The 21,563-nt window shown below is 43.6% G+C and overlaps 2 protein-coding genes across 3 annotated transcripts; one reads left to right on the top strand and one right to left on the bottom strand.

The window, feature by feature from the left end:
- Nucleotides 1-2,425: 2,425 nt before the first annotated feature.
- On the bottom strand, nucleotides 2,426-6,784 carry LOC108707790 (alpha-crystallin A chain). Its single transcript, XM_018245769.2, has 3 exons — nucleotides 6,396-6,784; nucleotides 5,951-6,073; nucleotides 2,426-2,742 (listed from the first exon to the last, which is right to left on the bottom strand). The coding sequence occupies exons 1-3, from the start codon at nucleotides 6,579-6,581 to the stop codon at nucleotides 2,539-2,541; spliced, it is 513 nt and encodes a 170-aa protein (XP_018101258.1). The 5' UTR covers nucleotides 6,582-6,784; the 3' UTR covers nucleotides 2,426-2,538.
- A 4,445-nt stretch (nucleotides 6,785-11,229) lies between these two features.
- Nucleotides 11,230-18,064, top strand: u2af1.L (U2 small nuclear RNA auxiliary factor 1 L homeolog). Of its 2 annotated transcripts, none has more exons than XM_018245768.2 (8): nucleotides 11,230-11,386; nucleotides 13,207-13,294; nucleotides 15,401-15,467; nucleotides 16,242-16,291; nucleotides 16,433-16,531; nucleotides 16,848-16,981; nucleotides 17,512-17,604; nucleotides 17,741-18,064. In XM_018245768.2, the coding sequence occupies exons 1-8, from the start codon at nucleotides 11,343-11,345 to the stop codon at nucleotides 17,883-17,885; spliced, it is 720 nt and encodes a 239-aa protein (XP_018101257.1). In that variant the 5' UTR covers nucleotides 11,230-11,342; the 3' UTR covers nucleotides 17,886-18,064. The 2 variants fall into 2 exon arrangements, with proteins under 2 accessions (XP_018101257.1, XP_041437312.1); XM_041581378.1 differs by having other exon boundaries at nucleotides 11,263-11,386; nucleotides 13,232-13,294.
- The last annotated feature ends 3,499 nt before the right edge of the window (nucleotides 18,065-21,563 follow it).

Genomic DNA, 21,563 nt, shown 5'->3' with positions numbered 1-21,563 from the left:
TTGGGTTGTGTCTTTTATTGTATCTGTAAATAAAGTGTTGGGGAGCACCTGCCATCAAATATGAAGAAGAGTAGATGGGGTACAGGGTCAAATACAAATCACAAGAGAAAGAACTGACCCCCATATATTATATATTTGCAACCTCCCATTAAATCGTGTCCACAAGCTCATGTATAGACACTCGTTATATCAAAACTTTTATTATCCAATTCAAATAAAATAGTCCAGTAACAAATAAAACAGGGTTAGGACCGGGGAGACGGATTAAGTCGGGGTGGTGGTTCATATAAAGGGCAGTATTTAGTCTGGGAGATCACCCCAGAAATCTCGTATTCCTATCACACGTATAAACAAATAAAGGGGTGCTAGGGGTTATGGAAATGATCCAATGCGACTCCTACAGTCATCGCCCAATAAAGTCACATACCCCAAAGGGTCAGCGGAAGGGAGTCGGTATTGTACTGAATATCACCCACTGGGTTGGCACAAAGACTGCGCAGAATTGTAGTGTGGGGGGAGGGGCTGCTAATTATTAGCGAGGCCATTGGATAGATCTGCCCTTGAGCAACCGGAGCTCCAATCAGACGCTAGAGCAGCCCCATTGAATGGCCCATTGCAAACCAACCCCTCCAGCCACAGCGAAGCCCTCCAGTTGGCAAGTGTCAGCTCTTGGTTTCAATAGCCCAGAGTTGCTGCCAAACAAACCCACTGAAAACTGCCTACAAAACCACTGCCGTACCAACCCCCTCACCCACAGCACATTGCCCCCCCTGATTAGTTCTATCAACCCCTTAAACTAAGTCCGTTCTGTTGCCCTGCATAACCAAATTACAAAAATAGAGCGTCTGATGCGTTTCACCCAAATCTAATGGGCTTTGTCAAAGGCAAAGAAATGCTGATGCCGCACAAATATTTATAACCAATGTTACGGCAGTTGGAATTCAAACTGGCCAATCATCATGTTGCGTGTCACAGGGGGTGGAGCCAGTCGCACTTAACCATAACGGGAGCACAATGTGGAACAGGTACTAGTGTGCTGAAGTGTCCAATCTCATAACAATGGATCATCATCTAATTACTATCTATAATGCATATATATATATATATATCTCTCCAAGGACATGGGAAAGAATAAATAACAAAGAAAACCTAATTTGGCAACAAATAAAGCAAAAATGAAAAGATGTGTCACTGTAAATGATACATAAATTGCTTTAAAGGGATCCTGTCATAGGAAAACATGTTTTTTTCAAAACGCATCAGTTAATAGTGCTACTCCAGCAGAATTCTGCACTGAAATCCATTTCTCAAAAGAGCAAACTAATTTTATTATATTCAATTTTGAAATCTGACATGGGGCTAGACATATTGTCAATTTCCCAGCTGCCCCCAGTCATGTGACTTGTGCCTGCACTTTAGGAGAGAAATGCTTTCTGGCAGGCTGCTGTTTTTCCTTCTCAATGTAACTGAATGTGTCTCAGTGGGACCTGGATTTTACTATTGAGTGTTGTTCTTAGATCTACCAGGCAGCTGTTATCTTGTGTTAGGGAGCTGCTATCTGGTTACCTTCCCATTGTTCTTTTGTTTGGCTGCTGGGGGGAAAAGGGAGGGGGTGATATCACTCCAACTTGCAGTACAGCAGTAAAGAGTGATTGAAGTTTATCAGAGCACAAGTCACATGACTGGGGGCAGCTGGGAAATTGACAATATGTCTAGCCCCATGTCAGATTTCAAAATTGAATATAAAATAAATATAAATTTCTTTTGAGAAATGGATTTCAGAGCAGAATTCTGCTGGAGCAGCACTATTAACTGATTTGAAAAAAAAAAATTCTCATGACAGTATCCCTTTAAAGAGTAGCACAATTGGCATCTCCCTCCTGCCGGGGTCACTGGTGGGACAGAGCAATGTACAACGGGGCTCAATGGCACTGACTGGGGCTGTCATTAGATGCCCACAACAAACATGGGGGGCACCAGTCTAGTTCCTACAGGCGGTCGACAAATTTGTAAAATGTCTCGTAAGTCCAACAATTTTCTAAAATCTCGTTTATCTTTTCATCGTACAAACGACATTTACCAAGACTTTTCAAAAGACAATTTGACCGACATTTTCATTTGGGAGAGCCTAAAGTGTCTGAAAAATTGTCGGTAAAAAAAAATTAGTTTACGAGTAATTCATAAAAATGTCGGGAAAAGTGGCGCTGAAAAAACCTCGCCCACTTTTAACGACACTAATTCAAAAGTGTCGCACATGTCGGGAAATTGGCGGAGAAATAACATTTTTTCGTTCCCGACACTTTTGTGAATTCCCCCCATTGTGTTGTTTATTCATATTTCCATCAGTACATATGTACCCCCTCTCCCTGCCCCGCGCAAACATTCACCCTCCGATACTTTGTTACAGATCAGTTACACCCTGGGCTGAAGTCAGAATTCTTTATTAAGTGCTCGCCCCACCTTCCCACACACAGGACAATGTATCTCCAGAGGAAGCAGCGGGGGCCGCACAGAGACATTGGGCCGGGGGCTGGGCCTTTAGGAGGATGAGCCGGATTTCTCCTCCCGGGACACAGGAATGGTCCTGTCACTGGGGCTTGAGTCCTTGTGGGGCTGTAGTTTGGGAGCAGAGAAAGTGAGGATCCCGTCAGCAGACAGAGAGCAGCTCACAGAGTTCTCATCCATATTGGAAGGAAGGCGATAACGGCGGTGAAATTCTCGTGAGATGTATCCGTGGTCATCCTGGGGGGAGAGACCCATTAATAAGACTCTATGTCTATGGTACGACCTGAATCAGGGACAGGTAAGTACAGACCGGTGTAGGGTCAGCTGAGCAGCACCACCTTCACTTATAGTAACATTTGTACATCAGAACCACAGTCCAACCTAAACCTGAATAATAGTCTCTCATTTATTTGTATTCACCACTGGGAAATGTTCAACAATGGTCAAAGATTGGTTGGGAAACACCAATAGAAGCACTTACTACTTCTAGTATCTCCTGTTATACCTGCTATGTCACACTCCCTTCCCAGAGACTATTATCCACTGTTACTATAGACACCATCTCTCCCTACTATACCTGCTATCCCACAGTCACACTCCCTTCCCAGAGACTATTATCCACTGTTACTATAGGCACCATCTCTCCCTACTATACCTGCTATCCCACAGTCACACTCCCTTCCCAGAGACTATTATCCACTGTTACTATAGACACATCTCTCCCTACTATACCTGCTATCCCACAGTCACACTCCCTTCCCAGAGACTATTATCCCACTGTTACTATAGGACACCATCTCTCCTACTATATCCTGCTATCCACCACAGTCACACTCCTTCCCAGAGACTTATTATCCATGTTACTACTAGACACCATCTTCCCTACTATGACCTGCTATCTCCACAGTCACACTTCCCTTCCCAGAGACTATTATTCCACTGTTACTATAGACACCATCTCTCGCCTACTATACTTGCTATCCCACAGCTCACACTCCTTCCCAGAGACTAATTATCGGCACTGTGTACTATATGACACATCTCTCCCTACTATAACCTGCTATCCCACAGTCACACTCCCTTTCTCCAGAGACTATTAATCCACTGTTACTGATAGACACTCTGCTCCTACTAACTATAATACTGCTAATCCCATCAGTCACACTCCCTTTCCCAGAGGACTATTAATCCCACTGTTACTATAGACACCATCTCTCCCTACTATACCTGCTATCCCACAGTCACACTCCCTTCCCAGAGACTATTATCCCACTGTTACTATAGGACACCATCTCTCCCTACTATACCTGCTATCCCCAAGTCCACACTCCCTTTCCCAGAGACTATTATCCACTGTTACTATAGACACCATCTCTCCCTACTATACCTGCTATCCCACAGTCACACTCCCTTCCCCAGAGGACTATTATCCCACTGTTACTATAAGGCAGCCATCTCTCCCCTACTATACCTGCTATCCCACAGTCACACTCCCTTCCCAGAGACTATTATCCACTGTTACTATAGACACATCTCTCCCTACTATACCTGCTATCCCACAGTCACACTCCCTTCCCAGAGACTATTATCCCACTGTTACTATAGACACCATCTCTCCCTACTATACCTTGCTATCCCACAGTCACACTCCCTTCCCAGAGACTATTATCCCACTGTTACTATAGACACATCTCTCCCTACTATACCTGCTAGTCCCACAGTCACACTCCCTTCCCAGAGACTATTATCCACTGTTACTATAGACACCATCTCTCCCTACTATACTGCTATCCCACAGTCACACTCCCTTCCCAGAGACTATTATCCACTGTTACTATAGACACCATCTCTCCCTACTATACCTGCTATCCCACAGTCCACACTCCCTTCCCAGAGACTATTATCCACTGTTACTATAGACACCATCTCTCCCTACTATACCTGCTATCCCACAGTCACACTCCCTTCCCAGAGACTATTATCCCACTGTTACTATAGGCACCATCTCTCCCTACTATACCTGCTATCCCACAGTCACACTCCCTTCCCAGAGACTATTATCCCACTGTTACTATAGACACCATCTCTCCCTACTATACCTGCTATCCCACAGTCACACTCCCTTCCCAGAGACTATTATCCCACTGTTACTATAGACACCATCTCTCCCTACTATACCTGCTATCCCACAGTCACACTCCCTTCCCAGAGACTATTTATCCACTGTTACTATAGACACATCTCTCCCTACTATACCTGCTATCCCACAGTCACACTCCCTTCCCAGAGACTATTATCCACTGTTACTATAGAACACCATTCTCTCCCTACTATACCTGCTATCCCACAGTCACACTCCCTTCCCAGAGACTATTATCCACTGTTACTATAGACACCATCTCTCCCTACTATACTTGCTATCCCACAGTCACACTCCCTTCCCAGAGACTATTATCCACTGTTACTATAGACACATCTCTCCCTACTATACCTGCTATCCCACAGTCACACTCCCTTCCCAGAGACTATTATCCACTGTTACTATAGACACATCTCTCCCTACTATACCTGCTATCCCACAGTCACACTCCCTTCCCAGAGACTATTATCCACTGTTACTATAGACACATCTCTCCCTACTATACCTGCTATCCCACAGTCCACTCCCTTCCCAGAGACTATTATCCACTGTTACTATAGACACATCTCTCCCTACTATACCTGCTATCCCACAGTCACACTCCCTTCCCAGAGGCATTTATACTACAGCTAGATATTTATTTTACCTGAGTAAAACTTAGTCCTCTTATAAATAATGTATAATGAAGCAATAGAATTCTTAATGAATCAGATAAAATTAAGCGTAGGACTGGCCAGATATGGGATGAGTTTATTATTAAATATATTGCAATATTTGGACAAACAATCCCTGTGTTGTTTAAAGGGTAAGGCATTTTATAGTAGCTTAAGCAGGGCCGGATTTATATAGTGGGCGCCCCTAGGCCCACTGCCATTCATCACCCCTGTTCCCCCCCTTTATTTGTGCAAATTTTCATCATCAATGGGGATTGGCACATGGGAAATTTAAAAAATTATTGTATCTCCAGCACATCCCCAGTGTTTTTGAACCAATCTGGGTGCGGTTGGGCAGCATGCCGCCCCCCTAAAATTCTGCCCCCCTAGGCCCGGGCCTAGGTGGCCTTTCCACAAATCCGGGCCTGAGCTTAAGGCACAAAATGTTTCAATGTCCTTAATATATCATTAATGGATTGAGTGCAGAGAACTCTTGTATTTGTCTATATGTACATAAATAAAATTAAAGTGTGTAAATATCACGGAAGTAATTTAAGCAGTGGGTGGGACTAAATCCTTCTAATGGCAGGTAGCAGGGGGAGGGGCAAGGAGTATGTGGGCGGGACTAGAATAAGTGAGTGGCGTTTCATACCTGTCTCTCGTTGTGTTTCCCATGAATCTCTACAAAGTCATCGTCCAGTTTCACACTCAGATCTTCGGGGGAGAAATGTTTCACATCCAAGTTAATGACAAATCGGTCCCGGTCCGAGCGCACCTGTAGCATAAAGTGGGTTTATAAGAAATGTGGCGCCGACACCCAAGTACCCCATTGCTTCATCCCCAGCTGTCACTGGAATGGTTAACTCCAAACTGCCACTAAACCCAAAACTGCCACCAGATCCTTATATATGACCCCCAGCTAATACTGACTATGTGTCACCCCCTGAGGCCTCAGGGATCCCCAAACTCTCCTGTGAGATGTGGGAGCTGTGACTGAGCTGTGACAGGAGAGGGAATGGCACAGGGTGACAATTAACAGTTAATAGGAAGGCATTTAGGGGTTAATAGGAAGGCAGTTATTGGATATTTGTTCTCACCTCTGAGATCCCAGAGTCCAGGTATCCCCTGAAGAGGTTCTGCTTGTAGTAGGGGCTGATGGAGGACATGAAGGGGAACAAGTCAAAGTCAAACATTCCCTCACCAAAGATCTGGTCAAACAGTCGGTTGGGGTAGAAGGGCCCCTGGGAGCGCTTGAACCAGGGGGGCTGAATAGTGAGATCCATGGACAGGTGAGAAGCCGGGTACAGAACTGTGAGATGCCCAAACACCTCGTGCCCCTTAAATACTCACTGGATAAACCCGGGGGATTACGGGAACAGTGAGGGGATTATACAGAACCTGCACAGCGACATGATCTCACCCAGAACCAACAGCCATCGGCACATTCCTAAATCTGACCCAACACTCACTGTCTGTCCTCTCACTAACCCACCCACCTGTCTCTATCTGTATAACAGTGGCTGCACAGGTCCTATCTGATCCCCATTGTAAGCAGCAGTCCTGTCCTGCTTTATGGCAGCTGAGATTCTAGCTATCTGTATAACAGAACATTCTGTCCCAGTGGCTGCACAGATCCTATCTGATCCCCATTGTAAGCAGCAGTCCTGTCCTGCTTTATGGCAGCTGAGATTCTAGCTATCTGTATAACAGAACATTCTGTCCCAGTGGCTGCACAGATTGTGATACTGAATGTAAGTAGAAATACTCTGCTGCAGAATTAAATTCCAGTTCTAGCATTTGAAGGGTTTAAATGATATTTATACAAAAGAAAAACTGTGGTACCGTGTTAACCAGTAGCAAAAATAACAAATAAAACAACAAATACAAAAAGTAGTGTAGAAGTGATACCTGTATTGGCTAACAATAAAAATAGATTGCAAGCTTTCAGAGCACCAAGGCCCCTTTGTCAGACAAAATAGAAATGGAAGGTAGAAAGACACAGTATAGATTCAGTTAGATCAGTGAGAGGGATTCATGGGTAATAAATCAGGACGTTACAGATAGAGATTAATTGTAGAGATAATACAATGAACTGATTCAGTCAGGTCACATCATTTATACAATTGTAGATGCAGCAGTTATAGAAATGGCAGTTAGTAGGCGGGGTTACTATAATATTGGGAAATGATGAGTTAATGAGGGTTGGAGGGAGATAACTGGGGCATGGGGGGGTCACTTTAAAATGTTTTTACTTAAGGAAAAACATCTCCTATTAAAGAGATTCCAAGAAAAGAAAATGGTGGTGAGGGGATCTGCTGCCTGGATTTTACTTGGGCCACTGACAGCAGTTAATGTGATTTCAGATATTAGACATAAGGAGCACCCCCCCCCCAGAAGTACTGCATGATATGGGGGGCTATACCTGAGTAATAATTACTTCTTAATTGTGCTGGGGCTGTACCACCAGAGCCCTCCCTTACATGGGGCTGTGGATAAATGCAAAATGGATCTCACCACTGAAATTCTCAGCGAAATCTGTTTTATTTAACACTTGTGTATCTGCAAAAAGGGCAACTGAAACACCGATTTCACGGAGTAATTCCATGTGAGATCCTGAATTTCTTTCTGCAACTAATTATTAGTGACCCAGTGAGTCTGAGCAGCGAGTTAGTGATCAATGAGAAGTACAGTGTAATGTAGGGTTTCACCTGACCAATGAGAATAATGGTTCATCCCAATGTTATTAATAGGGAATAAAGATAAATATATAGGAAGGTCAGTGATCCCAATGTTATTAATAGGGAATAAAGATAAATATATAGGAAGGTCAGTGATCCCAATGTTATTAATAGGAATAAAGATAAATATATAGGAAGGTCAGTGATCCCAATGTTATTAATAGGGAATAAAGATAAATATATAGGAAGGTCAGTGATCCCAATGTTATTAATAGGAATAAAGATAAATATATAGGAAGGTCAGTGATCCCAATGTTATTAATAGGGAATAAAGATAAATATATAGGAAGGTCAGTGATCCCAATGTTATTAATAGGGAATAAAGATAAATATATAGGAAGGCCAGTGATCCCAATGTTATTAATAGGGAATAAAGATAAATATATAGGAAGGTCAGTGATCCCAATGTTATTAATAGGGAATAAAGATAAATATATAGGAAGGTCAGTGATCCCAATGTTATTAATAGGAATAAAGATAAATATATAGGAAGGTCAGTGATCCCAATGTTATTAATAGGGAATAAAGATAAATATATAGGAAGGCCAGTGATCCCAATGTTATTAATAGGGAATAAAGATAAATATATAGGAAGGTCAGTGATCCCAATGTTATTAATAGGGAATAAAGATAAATATATAGGAAGGTCAGTGATCCCAATGTTATTAATAGGGAATAAAGATAAATATATAGGAAGGTCAGTGATCCCAATGTTATTAATAGGGAATAAAGATAAATCTATAGGAAGGTCAGTGATCCCAATGTTATTAATAGGGAATAAAGATAAATATATAGGAAGGTCAGTGATCCCAATGTTATTAATAGGAATAAAGATAAATATATAGGAAGGTCAGTGATCCCAATGTTATTAATAGGGAATAAAGATAAATATATAGGAAGGTCAGTGATCCCAATGTTATTAATAGGGAATAAAGATAAATATATAGGAAGGTCAGTGATCCCAATGTTATTAATAGGGAATAAAGATAAATATATAGGAAGGTCAGTGATCCCAGTGTTATTAATAGGGAATAAAGATAAATCTATAGGAAGGTCAGTGATCCCAATGTTATTAATAGGGAATAAAGATAAATATATAGGAAGGTCAGTGATCCCAATGTTATTAATAGGGAATAAAGATAAATATATAGGAAAGTCAGTGATCCCAATGTTATTAATAGGGAATAAAGATAAATATATAGGAAAGTCAGTGATCCCAATGTTATTAATAGGGAATAAAGATAAATATATAGGAAGGTCAATGATCCCAATGTTATTAATAGGAATAAAGATAAATATATAGGAAGGTCAGTGATCCCAATGTTATTAATAGGAATAAAGATAAATATATAGGAAGGTCAGTGATCCCAATGTTATTAATAGGGAATAAAGATAAATATATAGGAAGGTCAGTGATCCCAATGTTATTAATAGGGAATAAAGATAAATATATAGGAAGGCCAGTGATCCCAGTGTTATTAATAGGGAATAAAGATAAATATATAGGAAAGTCAGTGATCCCAATGTTATTAATAGGGAATAAAGATAAATATATAGGAAGGCCAGTGATCCCAGTGTTATTAATAGGGAATAAAGATAAATATATAGGAAGGTCAGTGATCCCAATGTTATTAATAGGGAATAAAGATAAATATATAGGAAGGTCAGTGATCCCAATGTTATTAATAGGGAATAAAGATAAATATATAGGAAGGTCAGTGATCCCAATGTTATTAATAGGGAATAAAGATAAATATATAGGAAGGCCAGTGATCCCAATGTTATTAATAGGGAATAAAGATAAATATATAGGAAGGTCAGTGATCCCAATGTTATTAATAGGGAATAAAGATAAATATATAGGAAGGTCAGTGATCCCAATGTTATTAATAGGGAATAAAGATAAATATATAGGAAGGTCAGTGATCCCAATGTTATTAATAGGGAATAAAGATAAATCTATAGGAAGGTCAGTGATCCCAATGTTATTAATAGGGAATAAAGATAAATCTATAGGAAGGTCAGTGATCCCAATGTTATTAATAGGGAATAAAGATAAATCTATAGGAAGGTCAGTGATCCCAATGTTATTAATAGGGAATAAAGATAAATATATAGGAAGGTCAGTGATCCAATGTTATTAATAGGGAATAAAGATAAATATATAGGAAGGTCAGTGATCCCAATGTTATTAATAGGGAATAAAGATAAATATATAGGAAGGTCAGTGATCCCAATGTTATTAATAGGAATAAAGATAAATATATAGGAAGGTCAGTGATCCCAATGTTATTAATAGGGAATAAAGATAAATATATAGGAAGGTCAGTGATCCCAATGTTATTAATAGGAATAAAGATAAATATATAGGAAGGTCAGTATTGTTTTGAAGAAAAGGCAACAACCCTGGTGCAATGATCTGAGGCCAATTATGGGTTTTATTATTTTCATTTTTCTTCCGACTATTTCCAGTTAAAACAAATGCTCTGTAGCTACAATTATATTGTTAATGGATGGGATGGAATTTGGACCCTAGCAACCAGATGGCTGAAATTACAAACTGTAGAGCTGCTGAATAAAAAGCTAAATAAGTCAAAAACCACAAATAATAAAAAAGTAAAACCAATGACAAATTGTCTCAGAATATCTCTCTGTACATCAGACTAACAGTTAATTTAAAGGTGAACATCCCATGTAAAGGACAGACAGCAGTTTCTCTCAGCACGAGCGGCTCCTTCTTGTCTCTCCCAGACCAGACACATATGAGACATATAACAGACACAGACGAGGAGCAGTGGGTCGGTCAGTGGGTCGGTGAGTGTGGGGGTCTCAGGGGAATGACAGAGGAACAGGTACAAGACTATATATTGGGGAGGAGTCTCTCACACACTCGGGGCCTCAGACAAAGTTGAAGCTGAAGGAGGAGGAGCCAAATCTCTCGGCTGCCGGGGCCACTTCCTCCAAACAAACTCCGTGATGATTAAACGGAGTCTGTGAGGAACTTCAGTCTGACACAATAAACTCGGGCGCCTGCGGGAACTAAACAAGTGACTCGGGGCAACACAATGTGGCACTGAGACCCCGCCCCTCCCTGAACACGAGGCCACGTGTCCCTCCCCCGCCTGATCATACGGGCCCTCCAGCCTTTGTGTTCCGCCCCCTGCGGCCTAGTGCCACAATGAAAGCCTGCGCTAGAGTTCAGCCCGTTTCTATACCAACCATAGGCCACGCCTCCCCGGCGCATCTGTATGACGTGCGGCGTCTGCCTCTGATTACGCAGGTGGCGCGCGGGTCCCGGAGTGGAACATGGCGGAGTATCTGGCGTCCATCTTCGGCACCGAAAAGGACAAGTGAGAGCGGGGCCCTGGGCTGGGGGGAACCACGGGAGAAGCATTTGTTTCTTTGATTCCCTGGGGAGAGAAAGAGGCGACAGAGAGGGAAAGGGAAGGAGAATTTGCGGGAAATACAGAGAATGTTGGGGGCGGGGAAAGAGAGACACTGGGGGAAGAGAGAATGAGAGAGAGACACTGGGGGGAAGAGAGAATGAGAGAGAGACACTGGGGGGAGAGAGAATGAGAGAGAGACACTGGGGGGAAGAGAGAATGAGAGAGAGACACTGGGGGGAAGAGAGAATGAGAGAGAGACACTGGGGGGAAGAGAGAATGAGAGAGAGACACTGGGGGGAAGAGAGAATGAGAGAGAGAGACACTGGGGGAAGAGAGAATGAGAGAGAGACACGGGGAAAGAGAGAATGAGAGAGAGACACTGGGGGGAAGAGAGAATGAGAGAGAGACACGGGGAAAGAGAGAATGAGAGAGAGACACTGGGGGGAAGAGAGAATGAGAGAGAGACACTGGGGGGAAGAGAGAATGAGAGAGAGACACTGGGGGGGAAGAGAGAATGAGAGAGAGACACTGGGGGGAAGAGAGAATGAGAGAGAGACACTGGGGGGGAAGAGAGAATGAGAGAGAGACACTGGGGGGAAGAGAGAATGAGAGAGAGACACTGGGGGGAAGAGAGAATGAGAGAGAGACACTGGGGGGAAGAGAGAATGAGAGAGAGACACTGGGGGGAAGAGAGAATGAGAGAGATGATTGGGGTAACTTGGAATAATAGATTCTCTTTAAATTAAATGGTTAATCGTGGGAAAGCCCCCCCCCCCATTTGTATCCACTGATACCCCCCAGGCTGGTGCTTTTGTGAGCAGAGGGGACTTTTCAATGAGCCCCACAGAGGAGGGTTTGGCACCCCCAGTGATTTTAACGTTTATTCTCCATTAAATGGGAACTGTTGTGAAAATGTTATATTAGCTTCATCATACTGAGATAAGATACTGTCTAAATACAATCATTTCTGATTAATCAAGTTTATGTTCACTATTCCTCTCTCAGCATCTGTTTCTCTTCATTCTCTCTTCATGCAGCAGTTGGGTGTCAGATATTCACTGACAGTTACATCCAATATATCTTATAGGGGGGCTCCTTTCCTAGCAGATGTATTAGAGGTCACTCAAATAACTGATTCCAGTACAAACAAAATCTAACAAAATAACTGCCTTTTGCACAAATCCTGCATGTAGAGAGACATGATGTCTGGTGAGTTTAATAGAGTGACCTCTAATACATCTTCTAGGCAAAAGGAGCCCCCCTATAAGATATATTGGATGTAACTGTCAGTGAATATCTGACACCCAACTGCTGCATGAAGAGAGAATGAAGAGAAACAGATGCTGAGAGAGGAATAGTGAAGAGAAACTTGATTAATCAGAAATGATTGTATTTAGACAGTATCTTATCTCCGTATGATTATATTACATTTTCATGATGGTTCCCATTTAAAGGGACTTCTCCAAACTGATGACATTTTACTACTAAGCTTCACTTTCCAGTTTTCATTGGTCACTGAAAGTATTTGTTTATTCCTTTGTTCTCTGGTTCTGCCCTTGATACAATGTTGCACAAGCAGTTTACGCTACATTGTTTCAGGAGTCGCACACAGCGGTGCAGCGGTTAGACAACTACTTTTAGTGACACTTACCAATACTCTGCACCCAGTGGAAACTGTTGCCTGTACTGGGTGGGCAGTAGCAATTTAAGGGTAAATGTCGGGCAACTTAACCCTCGCGACCAGTCAGTCACACAGTATGTGTTTGGCATCATTTTCTCCTCAGGGTTAACTGCTCATTTTACTTTAAGATTGGAGCATGTCGCCATGGAGACCGATGCTCCCGGCTTCACAACAAACCCACCTTCAGTCAGGTAAGTACCGTAATGCCTTACGTTCTTGTGCCCCACTCACTGGTGTTGGTACATGGGCTTTGTGGACACCCCCAGAAACCAGCAGTGGAACATTCTACAGATTTAATGTAATTGTGTGTCTATATGGCAGCTCCTGCGTGTAATATCCTCCCATGAGATACTATTATTATTGCTTTGCTTCCCTCTGACTTCTATAAAGGAACTGCTGCCTCAGTCTTGTATAATTCTCCATTGTTCTGGCCCTGACCCTCCTCCTCTCCTGACCCATTTCCTCTTTAACGTCATGGTTTTTTACTGACAACAGGCTGGAGGTGCTGCTCAACATTATCTGGGTGCTTCACCAACAGAAAGTGGCTGGTGTGGGTAGGGAGAACCCCTAAATGTGCTCATAGTCTGTACAGAGAGATCCCATAAAACTATAGCAGCATAGGTATTCCCTGTACTAAGCACAATTCAGCAGGAACAGCCCCTAAGTTTGCTCATAGTCTGTACAGAGAGATCCCATAAAACTATGGTACATAGGTATTCCTCTGTACTAAGCACAATTCAGCAGGAACAGTCCCTAAGTTTGTTCATAGTCTGTACAGAGAGATCCCATAAAACTATGGTACATAGGTATTCCCTGTACTAAGCACAATTCAGCAGGAACAGTCCCTAAGTTTTCTCATAGTCTGTACAGAGAGATCCCATAAAACTATGGCAGCATAGGTATTCCCTGTACTAAGCACAATTCAGCAGGAACAGTCCCCTAAGTTTGCTTATAGTCTGTACAGAGAGATCCCATAAAACTATGGCAGCATAGGTATTCCCTGTACTAAGCACAATTCAGCAGGAACAGTCCCTAAGTTTTCTCATAGTCTGTACAGAGAGATCCCATAAAACTATGGCAGCATAGGTATTCCCTGTACTAAGCACAATTCAGCAGGAACAGCCCCTAAGTTTGCTCATAGTCTGTACAGAGAGATCCCATAAAACTATGGTACATAGGTATTCCTCTGTACTAAGCACAATTCAGCAGGAACAGTCCCTAAGTTTGTTCATAGTCTGTACAGAGAGATCCCATAAAACTATGGCACATAGGTATTCCCTGTACTAAGCACAATTCAGCAGGAACAGTCCCTAAGTTTGTTCATAGTCTGTACAGAGAGATCCCATAAAACTATGGCACATAGGTATTCCTCTGTACTAAGCACAATTCAGCAGGAACAGTCCCTAAGTTTGTTCATAGTCTGTACAGAGAGATCCCATAAAACTATGGTACATAGGTATTCCCTGTACTAAGCACAATTCAGCAGGAACAGTCCCTAAGTTTTCTCATAGTCTGTACAGAGAGATCCCATAAAACTATGGTACATAGGTATTCCCTGTACTAAGCACAATTCAGCAGGAACAGTCCCTAAGTTTGCTCATAGTCTGTACAGAGAGATCCCATAAAACTATGGCACATAGGTATTCCCTGTACTAAGCACAATTCAGCAGGAACAGTCCCTAAGTTTGCTCATAGTCTGTACAGAGAGATCCCATAAAACTATGGCAGCATAGGTATTCCCTGTACTAAGCACAATTCAGCAGGAACAGTCCCTAAGTTTGCTCATAGTCTGTACAGAGAGATCCCATAAAACTATGGCAGCATAGGTATTCCCTGTACTAAGCACAATTCAGCAGGAACAGTCCCTAAGTTTGCTCATAGTCTGTACAGAGAGATCCCATAAAACTATGGCAGCATAGGTATTCCCTGTACTAAGCACAATTCAGCAGGAACAGTCCCTAAGTTTGCTCATAGTCTGTACAGAGAGATCCCATAAAACTATGGCAGCATAGGTATTCCCTGTACTAAGCACAATTCAGCAGGAACAGTCCCCTAAGTTTGCTCATAGTCTGTACAGAGAGATCCCATAAAACAATTGGTAGATGTGCATAGGGAACTGCTCCTGGCCACCTATTGTCTGGCTGCTGTTAAACACAGGGTGCTGCAGTGTAACTCATGTAAGAATGTACTGGAATGGCCCCTGGACTGTGGGGTGACCATGATGGAACAGGGCCCATTATTGCCCCATGATTACATTCTTTCCCATAATCCCTCACTTGTTGCCCCTCTCTTTCCAGACTATCGCTCTGCTGAACATTTACCGGAACCCGCAGAACTCCTCCCAGTCGGCAGATGGACTTCGCTGTAAGTTCCCACCCTGTGGCCTTTCTGTGCTCTCTGGTTCCTTTCCACATCCCTCATTAAAGGAATAGTTCAGTGTGAAAATAAAAACTGGGTAAATAAATCTATAAAAATAATGTATCTAATATAGTTAGTTAGACAAAAAAATGTAATGTATAAAGGCTGGAGTGAGTGGATGTGTAACATAATAGCCAGAACACTACTTCCTGCTTTTCAGCTCTCTAACTCTGAGTTAGTCAGTGACTATAAGGGGGGCCACATGGGACATAACTGTTCAGTGAGTTTGTAATTGATCCTCAGCATTCAGCTCAAAAGCAACAGATATGACCCATGTGCCCCCCCCCTCAAGTCTGATTGGTTACTACCTGGTAACCAGGGTAACCAGTCAGTGTAAACCAAGAAAGCTGAAAAGCAGGAAGTAGTGCTCTGACTGACTTGTTATACATCCACTCACTCCAGACTTTATACATTACATTTTTGGCTAACTAACTATATTAGATACATTTTTTATTTTGCACAGCCTGTCTATTTACCCAGTTTTTATACTGAACTGTTCCTTTAAATGTTCCCTGATGTGGGGCAGTCTCTCCTGACATAACCCGTTCCTGTCTCTACTGCCCCATGCCTGACCCCACCCTCTGTTTTCTATTTGCCCCTCTCTTTGTCTGGGCCTTCCCAGCTGTGCTGAATATTCCTCATCTACCCTTGCCCTCCTTGATCTGTCATTTACCCCTGCCCCCGGCTGCTCCTCTCTAATTGCCCCTTCCCCTGCTGCAGGTGCTGTGAGTGATGTGGAGATGCAGGAACATTATGACGAGTTCTTTGAGGTGAGACTCCTGTTATTTGGGATGTGACTGTTATAAGCAGCTGTATGATGGGTGGGCAGAGACATTGGGTGGCAGGAGAAGCAGGTGATTGGGTGCTGGGGGAGACGAGGGCTGGACTCAAAATCTTGTTGCCCATTTCAGGAGGTATTTACAGAGATGGAGGAGAAGTACGGGGAAGTGGAGGAAATGAACGTCTGTGATAACTTGGGAGACCATCTAGTGGGAAACGTCTATGTCAAGGTAAGTTGGTGAGACCTGTGCTGGGAGAAGGGGTGCTGGGATAAGGGGGGCTACTTTGCTTTGTGCTGGATTGCAGGTGAAGTTTGAAGGGAGAGATTCTATTGGGTTTCCCTGGAGATAAACTAAATGGAGCCCAGCATTCTGGTTCCTTGTGGGTGGGAAGTGGGGGTGGTTCTGTTTCATGGGGGGGGGGGCTCTGTTTCCAGATCCTTGTTTAGGAATAGCTTGGAAGGGGCCACAACGTCTCTGCTGGGGAGGGGGGGATACGTAGAGGGGCTGTGCTTGTGAGTCTGTTCAATCCCTGTGCTGTTTGCAGTTCCGTCGAGAGGAAGACGCTGAGAAAGCTGTGAAGGATCTGAATAACCGATGGTTTAATGGGCAGCCAATCCACGCAGAGCTGTCTCCCGTCACTGACTTTAGGGAGGCCTGCTGCCGTCAGTATGAGATGGGGTAAGGACCCAGACTCCTAAACTACACACCCTAACAGAACCTTGCTCCCTAATAACCTCCAATAACTCTTTATGTGCCAGTTACATGCGTCTCCCCACTAAACACAGTGCAAGTGATCATTCCCCTGGCACTGCCCAGTCTCCTGACTCCATCGTTTGGGCCTGAATTAATGGTTCTGAGAGTCAAGTTGGACCAAGAGACTGAGTGGACAAATGGCGGAGGCAGGAGCAGTGCAACATGGGATTGAATCAGGGTGATAATGTTCTATTAGGGGGAGCGTTCTCCCTGCAGATACTCCTCATTGTCTCTCTCTCTCTCTCTCTCTGTGGCCCTTTCTCTTGGTCATTTGTCTGAACAAAATCAGTAGTTGCTAAGGTCAGAGACTAGCAACCACATCGTTTAATTTCCTTTAACTGCGGTGAATGTAACATTTCCCAGAGCACTCACTTACTTACTTACTCACTCACTCACTTACTCACTCACTATGATACTATTGGGAAACTCACAGGGGGCTCTCTCTTCCCAAACAGGGAGTGCACGCGTGGGGGATTCTGCAACTTCATGCACCTGAAACCAATCTCTCGAGAGCTACGCAGGGAGTTGTACGGCCGCCGAAGAAAGAAGTGAGTGAACTCTGGGGCAGTGGAGCTGATTTTTTATTGGGGGGGGGGCAGGTTTCCTCTTATATAGAAAACAACTGTTACTGGAGTGCTCGCTGCAGTCTCGGCCTATTCTAACACTCACTCTTGCTTGTTCCAGGCACCGCTCTCGCTCCAGATCCCGGGAACGTCGCTCTCGATCCAGAGACCGTGGCAGGGGAGGAGGAGGAGTTGGTGGAGGAGGAGGAGGTAGAGGCAGAGACCGGAGAAGATCAAGAGACCGAGAGAGGTCGGGACGCTTCTGAGCTGGAGTTTTTAATTCCGTGTCCTAGGAGGATCCGGGGGCTCCCGGGGTATTTTGGGACTCAGCGGTTGGGGGAGGGGGGTTGGGGCTTTTCCTTTGTATTTCTCAGGATTCTTTTTGCCTTTTGTCTTTTTTTTTATTAAGCCAAGCTTCCGATTAAACATTTGTAGTGATCCAGTATCTGGGGGTGATTCCTGGTGTTTGTGTGCACATAGTGGGGTGGCTTAATACTTGGGCAGCTCATTGGCCTATTCCTGAGGAACATGGGGGACACCTGAGGCTGTAACATAAGATACCGGCACCAATACTAAAGTAAGAGTTTATATTCCTCTGTACTTCCCATTTAACAGCTTTTCAGCTCCACTCCGTTACTCTACAAATACAGCCCCCCTCGTTGTTCTGCCTGATCACCTCCAGCGGGCTTACCATCTAGTTGCTGTGCCAGTGTGACACTCTGGGTGGCGCTGCTGTTGAGGGGATCTATGATATTATGGGAGGGATTGAAGTGAAACTGAGGAATGAGGGGTTAGGCATTGGCACTTGTGCAGCCAGAGAAGCTTACATTCTAATGAATGAGGAAAGGACTACCCAGTGCAGGGCCATAATGTAAGTGCAATTTTTAAACCTTTTCCTTATGGTTGCGACTCGCCACTGATTGGTTACTAGCGTGTTGCTTACCTTAGTAACAAAGCAATGATCTGGAGGTGAAAAGGGATCAGCGTTAATGTGGGTGCTGAGGTCAGGGCATGTTGGCCTAGAGTTTGTGATCAGCCTTTGACCCATACAGATTAAGAAGCTCAAATAACTTAATGAAACATTTGGCCCTTGATGACCTTAGGAAGGACATGGCTAATACCACTACAACTCCTAAAACTAGAAAGGCAACTGAGAAGAGATCTCATAGCCAGTTCAAAAAGCGCAATAGGTGCAGACATTAAGCAAAGGGGAACAAAGGAAATGCCTGGACTGTACCGAACCCCCAGATTCAGCACTAACACTATCCCCACACCTTTTTCCATCACAGAATACTGAAGGTAATCCCTAAATTAATGCGCTAGACCAAAATCCTTCCACATCAGTAAAATCACCTCAATTGGAAGAATTATTTGACTGGTTTAAATCTACAATTCAATCATCCATCAGTCCCCCCCGGCCCACAGTAAGAAACAGAGGGTATGATAAGTTTAGAGGCCAACTCCTCTGAATCAAACAAGATCAGAGATCAAGATAGTGACCTAGAACCGGGAGAAATCTGTTGGCACAATCTCCTCTGAGAATTCCGACAACCAATGCCATTCGATTGTAGGTCCCAACACGGGAATGCTAGCCACACTAGAGATTAAGGATGAGGGAACAGCTACAGTACCTCAAAGGCCAACAGAGTCTTGTGAGTTCAACCCAAAAAGTCTAGAGCTTTTCTGATTTTTAAATCAGTATTTTAAATAATAGACAAGTGGTCCAAGCCAGATCATCACCTCACACTAACCCAACGGTTCCTTAATACTTACCCTATTCCGGAGGAACAGCAAAAAGTTTGGGACAAGGCCCCCAAAGTGGACTCAGCGGTTGCCCGACTATCTAGGAATACCACACTACCAACAGAGGAAGCAGCGTTCAAGGAGCCAATGGATAAAAAAATGGAAGTGTGTCTTAGAAGAGGATACACACAACATGGTTCTGGTGCCAGGAGTTGCTAATAAACCATAACCAGAGGAGTTACAGGAGGAACTACAACATATTGGGATACAATGGCAGCAAGCCTCCATACAAACTATAGTAGTTTCTCACATAGAGGTTCCACTTGGGGTTGTCATTAGCCACCCTAAAAGGCCACATTTTGTCTCTCTCCCTTCTTCAACATCAGCTTTTGCAGGGAGTGGCCAAGGTCAGACCACTATATAGGGATCCTACACCCCCAAGGTGTACTTTACCGCCTTATAGGCCCCCCGTTCGAGCTTCTAGGGTCTTGCCCAGTTAAGTTCCTTACCTGGAAGATGGCCTTCCTCTTAGTTATTACATCCGAAAAATGGGTATCAGACATGGCACTTCATCACATAAGGAGCCGTGACTCATACTGAGATTAACCAACCGTCCTTGTGCCCAAGGCACTTCCTATATATTTATCATTTTACCTATTAATAACATTGGGATCATCCATCATTTTTACCGAACAGGCCTGTAAAATACTGGCCAGGTGGCAACCCTAATGAGGAGGGTGGAGCCAGAAATCTACTTTTCTTCTGTCCTTCCTCCAGAGGTGGATACGTAACCCCATGGCGTCTACACTGACAGTTTGGGCCATCTAGAAAAGGATTTTCCGGTAAGTAAAATATCCTAATTTTCGTTCCCTGTGACCATGAACAAGTGAATCCTGTGGTGTCCCAGCATGCTTTGTGTGCTCCTGTGGCCCAGCAGTCCTATTTAACAATAAGCCCCCCCATGCTTTGTCTCTTCCAGGGGGTAGGTAGGAGCCAATCAGATAAAGGAAAGTTCATCTCGCTATGACTTGTTGGGGCAGTGTCTTATTCAGTTTCTAGAATCCCTGCCTTAAAGCACTGCTGTTATTTGCCAGAAATTTTGAGAAATAGTGACATGACCGGGATATGGATTCCTCCATACAAAATAATAATCAACGGCAAAGTGGAATTGCCCCAAAACAACATGGCTGAACATAGCTGTACATCTTGCCCTTCTATGATCTCTCATTGATCAGCTGACAGGAAATGATGCAGTCCTGTAACAGGAAGTCATGTGGGTGTAAAAGACACCGCTCCATTCATTGATTGGTTAATGTAACCTAGCTTGTATGAATGTGTGTGTGAGAGCTCAGGGCTTCATATGAGGACAGTTTTTCGGATAATCCAGTGGTGAACACTCTTGTGTATTTGTCACGAGTGGCTTTATATGGAGCCGGGATTTCCCCATGTGTTGTTAGATGTGATATATATATATATATATAGAGAGAGTATAACCCGAGGTACCTAATTTTACCTACAAAAACTGGGAAAACGTATTTGAGTATAAGCCTAGGGTGAGAAATGCCGCAGGTAAGCAGAGACTTTTCAATGCTGTAAAAACAGGCATTTTCTATTCTAAATAATTGTTATAGCCCGTTATGTTTAGAGGGTATGGGAAAAGGGCCAAGGGTTAAGCTATTTTTGATTGGACTGTATGAGTTGATTTACCTCCTGAAGACAAGAAAAGAAAATCAATTACCTGCTACATTTTTAGAATTACTCTACCAATGTCCAAACCTAAAACTCACTGTACCAGCTTCTTGTTTTTCCATAAAAACGGACTAACCCTGGCGGCATTTCCTCTTTAAGAACTTGTGTTGCCCTTTTAAGAGCGGCGACTCAGATCGAGTTCGAGGCTGTGGCGTTATCGTGGAAGTGATCCGCGCTGGAACGTTGGGTAATTGGTATCGTTCTTTTTATATGAATCACTTTTAAAAGTGAGCAATTGCAATCACACCATCAGAATGCTGCCCACAATCACAACCTCTCCCACCCAGCGAACAGCCCCTGACCAACAACATGCACGACACGATGCCCAGCAGCACAGCAGGGAGTCCCCCCATGATCCGCCGGCCAACCCACCCCACACACAGTTGCCGTCAGTCACACCCCGAAACAGGCCACACCGGGCAGCGCCACCCCCAGACCAAAGGAGAGACCGT

Source organism: Xenopus laevis, chromosome 2L (genome assembly GCF_017654675.1).
Source record: "Xenopus laevis strain J_2021 chromosome 2L, Xenopus_laevis_v10.1, whole genome shotgun sequence".
Lineage (NCBI taxonomy): Eukaryota > Metazoa > Chordata > Amphibia > Anura > Pipidae > Xenopus > Xenopus laevis.
The sequence above is the reverse complement of the archived record's forward strand: the minus strand, read 5'-3'. Positions and strand labels throughout refer to the sequence as shown.

Bases quoted from the DNA above. Each gene is read 5' to 3' on its own strand.
- u2af1.L (XM_018245768.2), top strand. From the start codon at position 11,343: ATGGCGGAGTATCTGGCGTCCATCTTCGGCACCGAAAAGGACAA. The intron at 15,468-16,241 runs GTAAGTTCCCAC...CCCCTGCTGCAG, and splicing joins GTCGGCAGATGGACTTCGCT to GTGCTGTGAGTGATGTGGAG. The intron at 16,292-16,432 runs GTGAGACTCCTG...TGCCCATTTCAG, and splicing joins ATTATGACGAGTTCTTTGAG to GAGGTATTTACAGAGATGGA.
- LOC108707790 (XM_018245769.2), bottom strand. From the start codon at position 6,581: ATGGATCTCACTATTCAGCCCCCCTGGTTCAAGCGCTCCCAGGGGCCC. The intron at 6,074-6,395 runs GTGAGAACAAAT...TTTATGCTACAG, and splicing joins TGGACTCTGGGATCTCAGAG to GTGCGCTCGGACCGGGACCG. The intron at 2,743-5,950 runs GTATGAAACGCC...CTCTCCCCCCAG, and splicing joins GGAAACACAACGAGAGACAG to GATGACCACGGATACATCTC.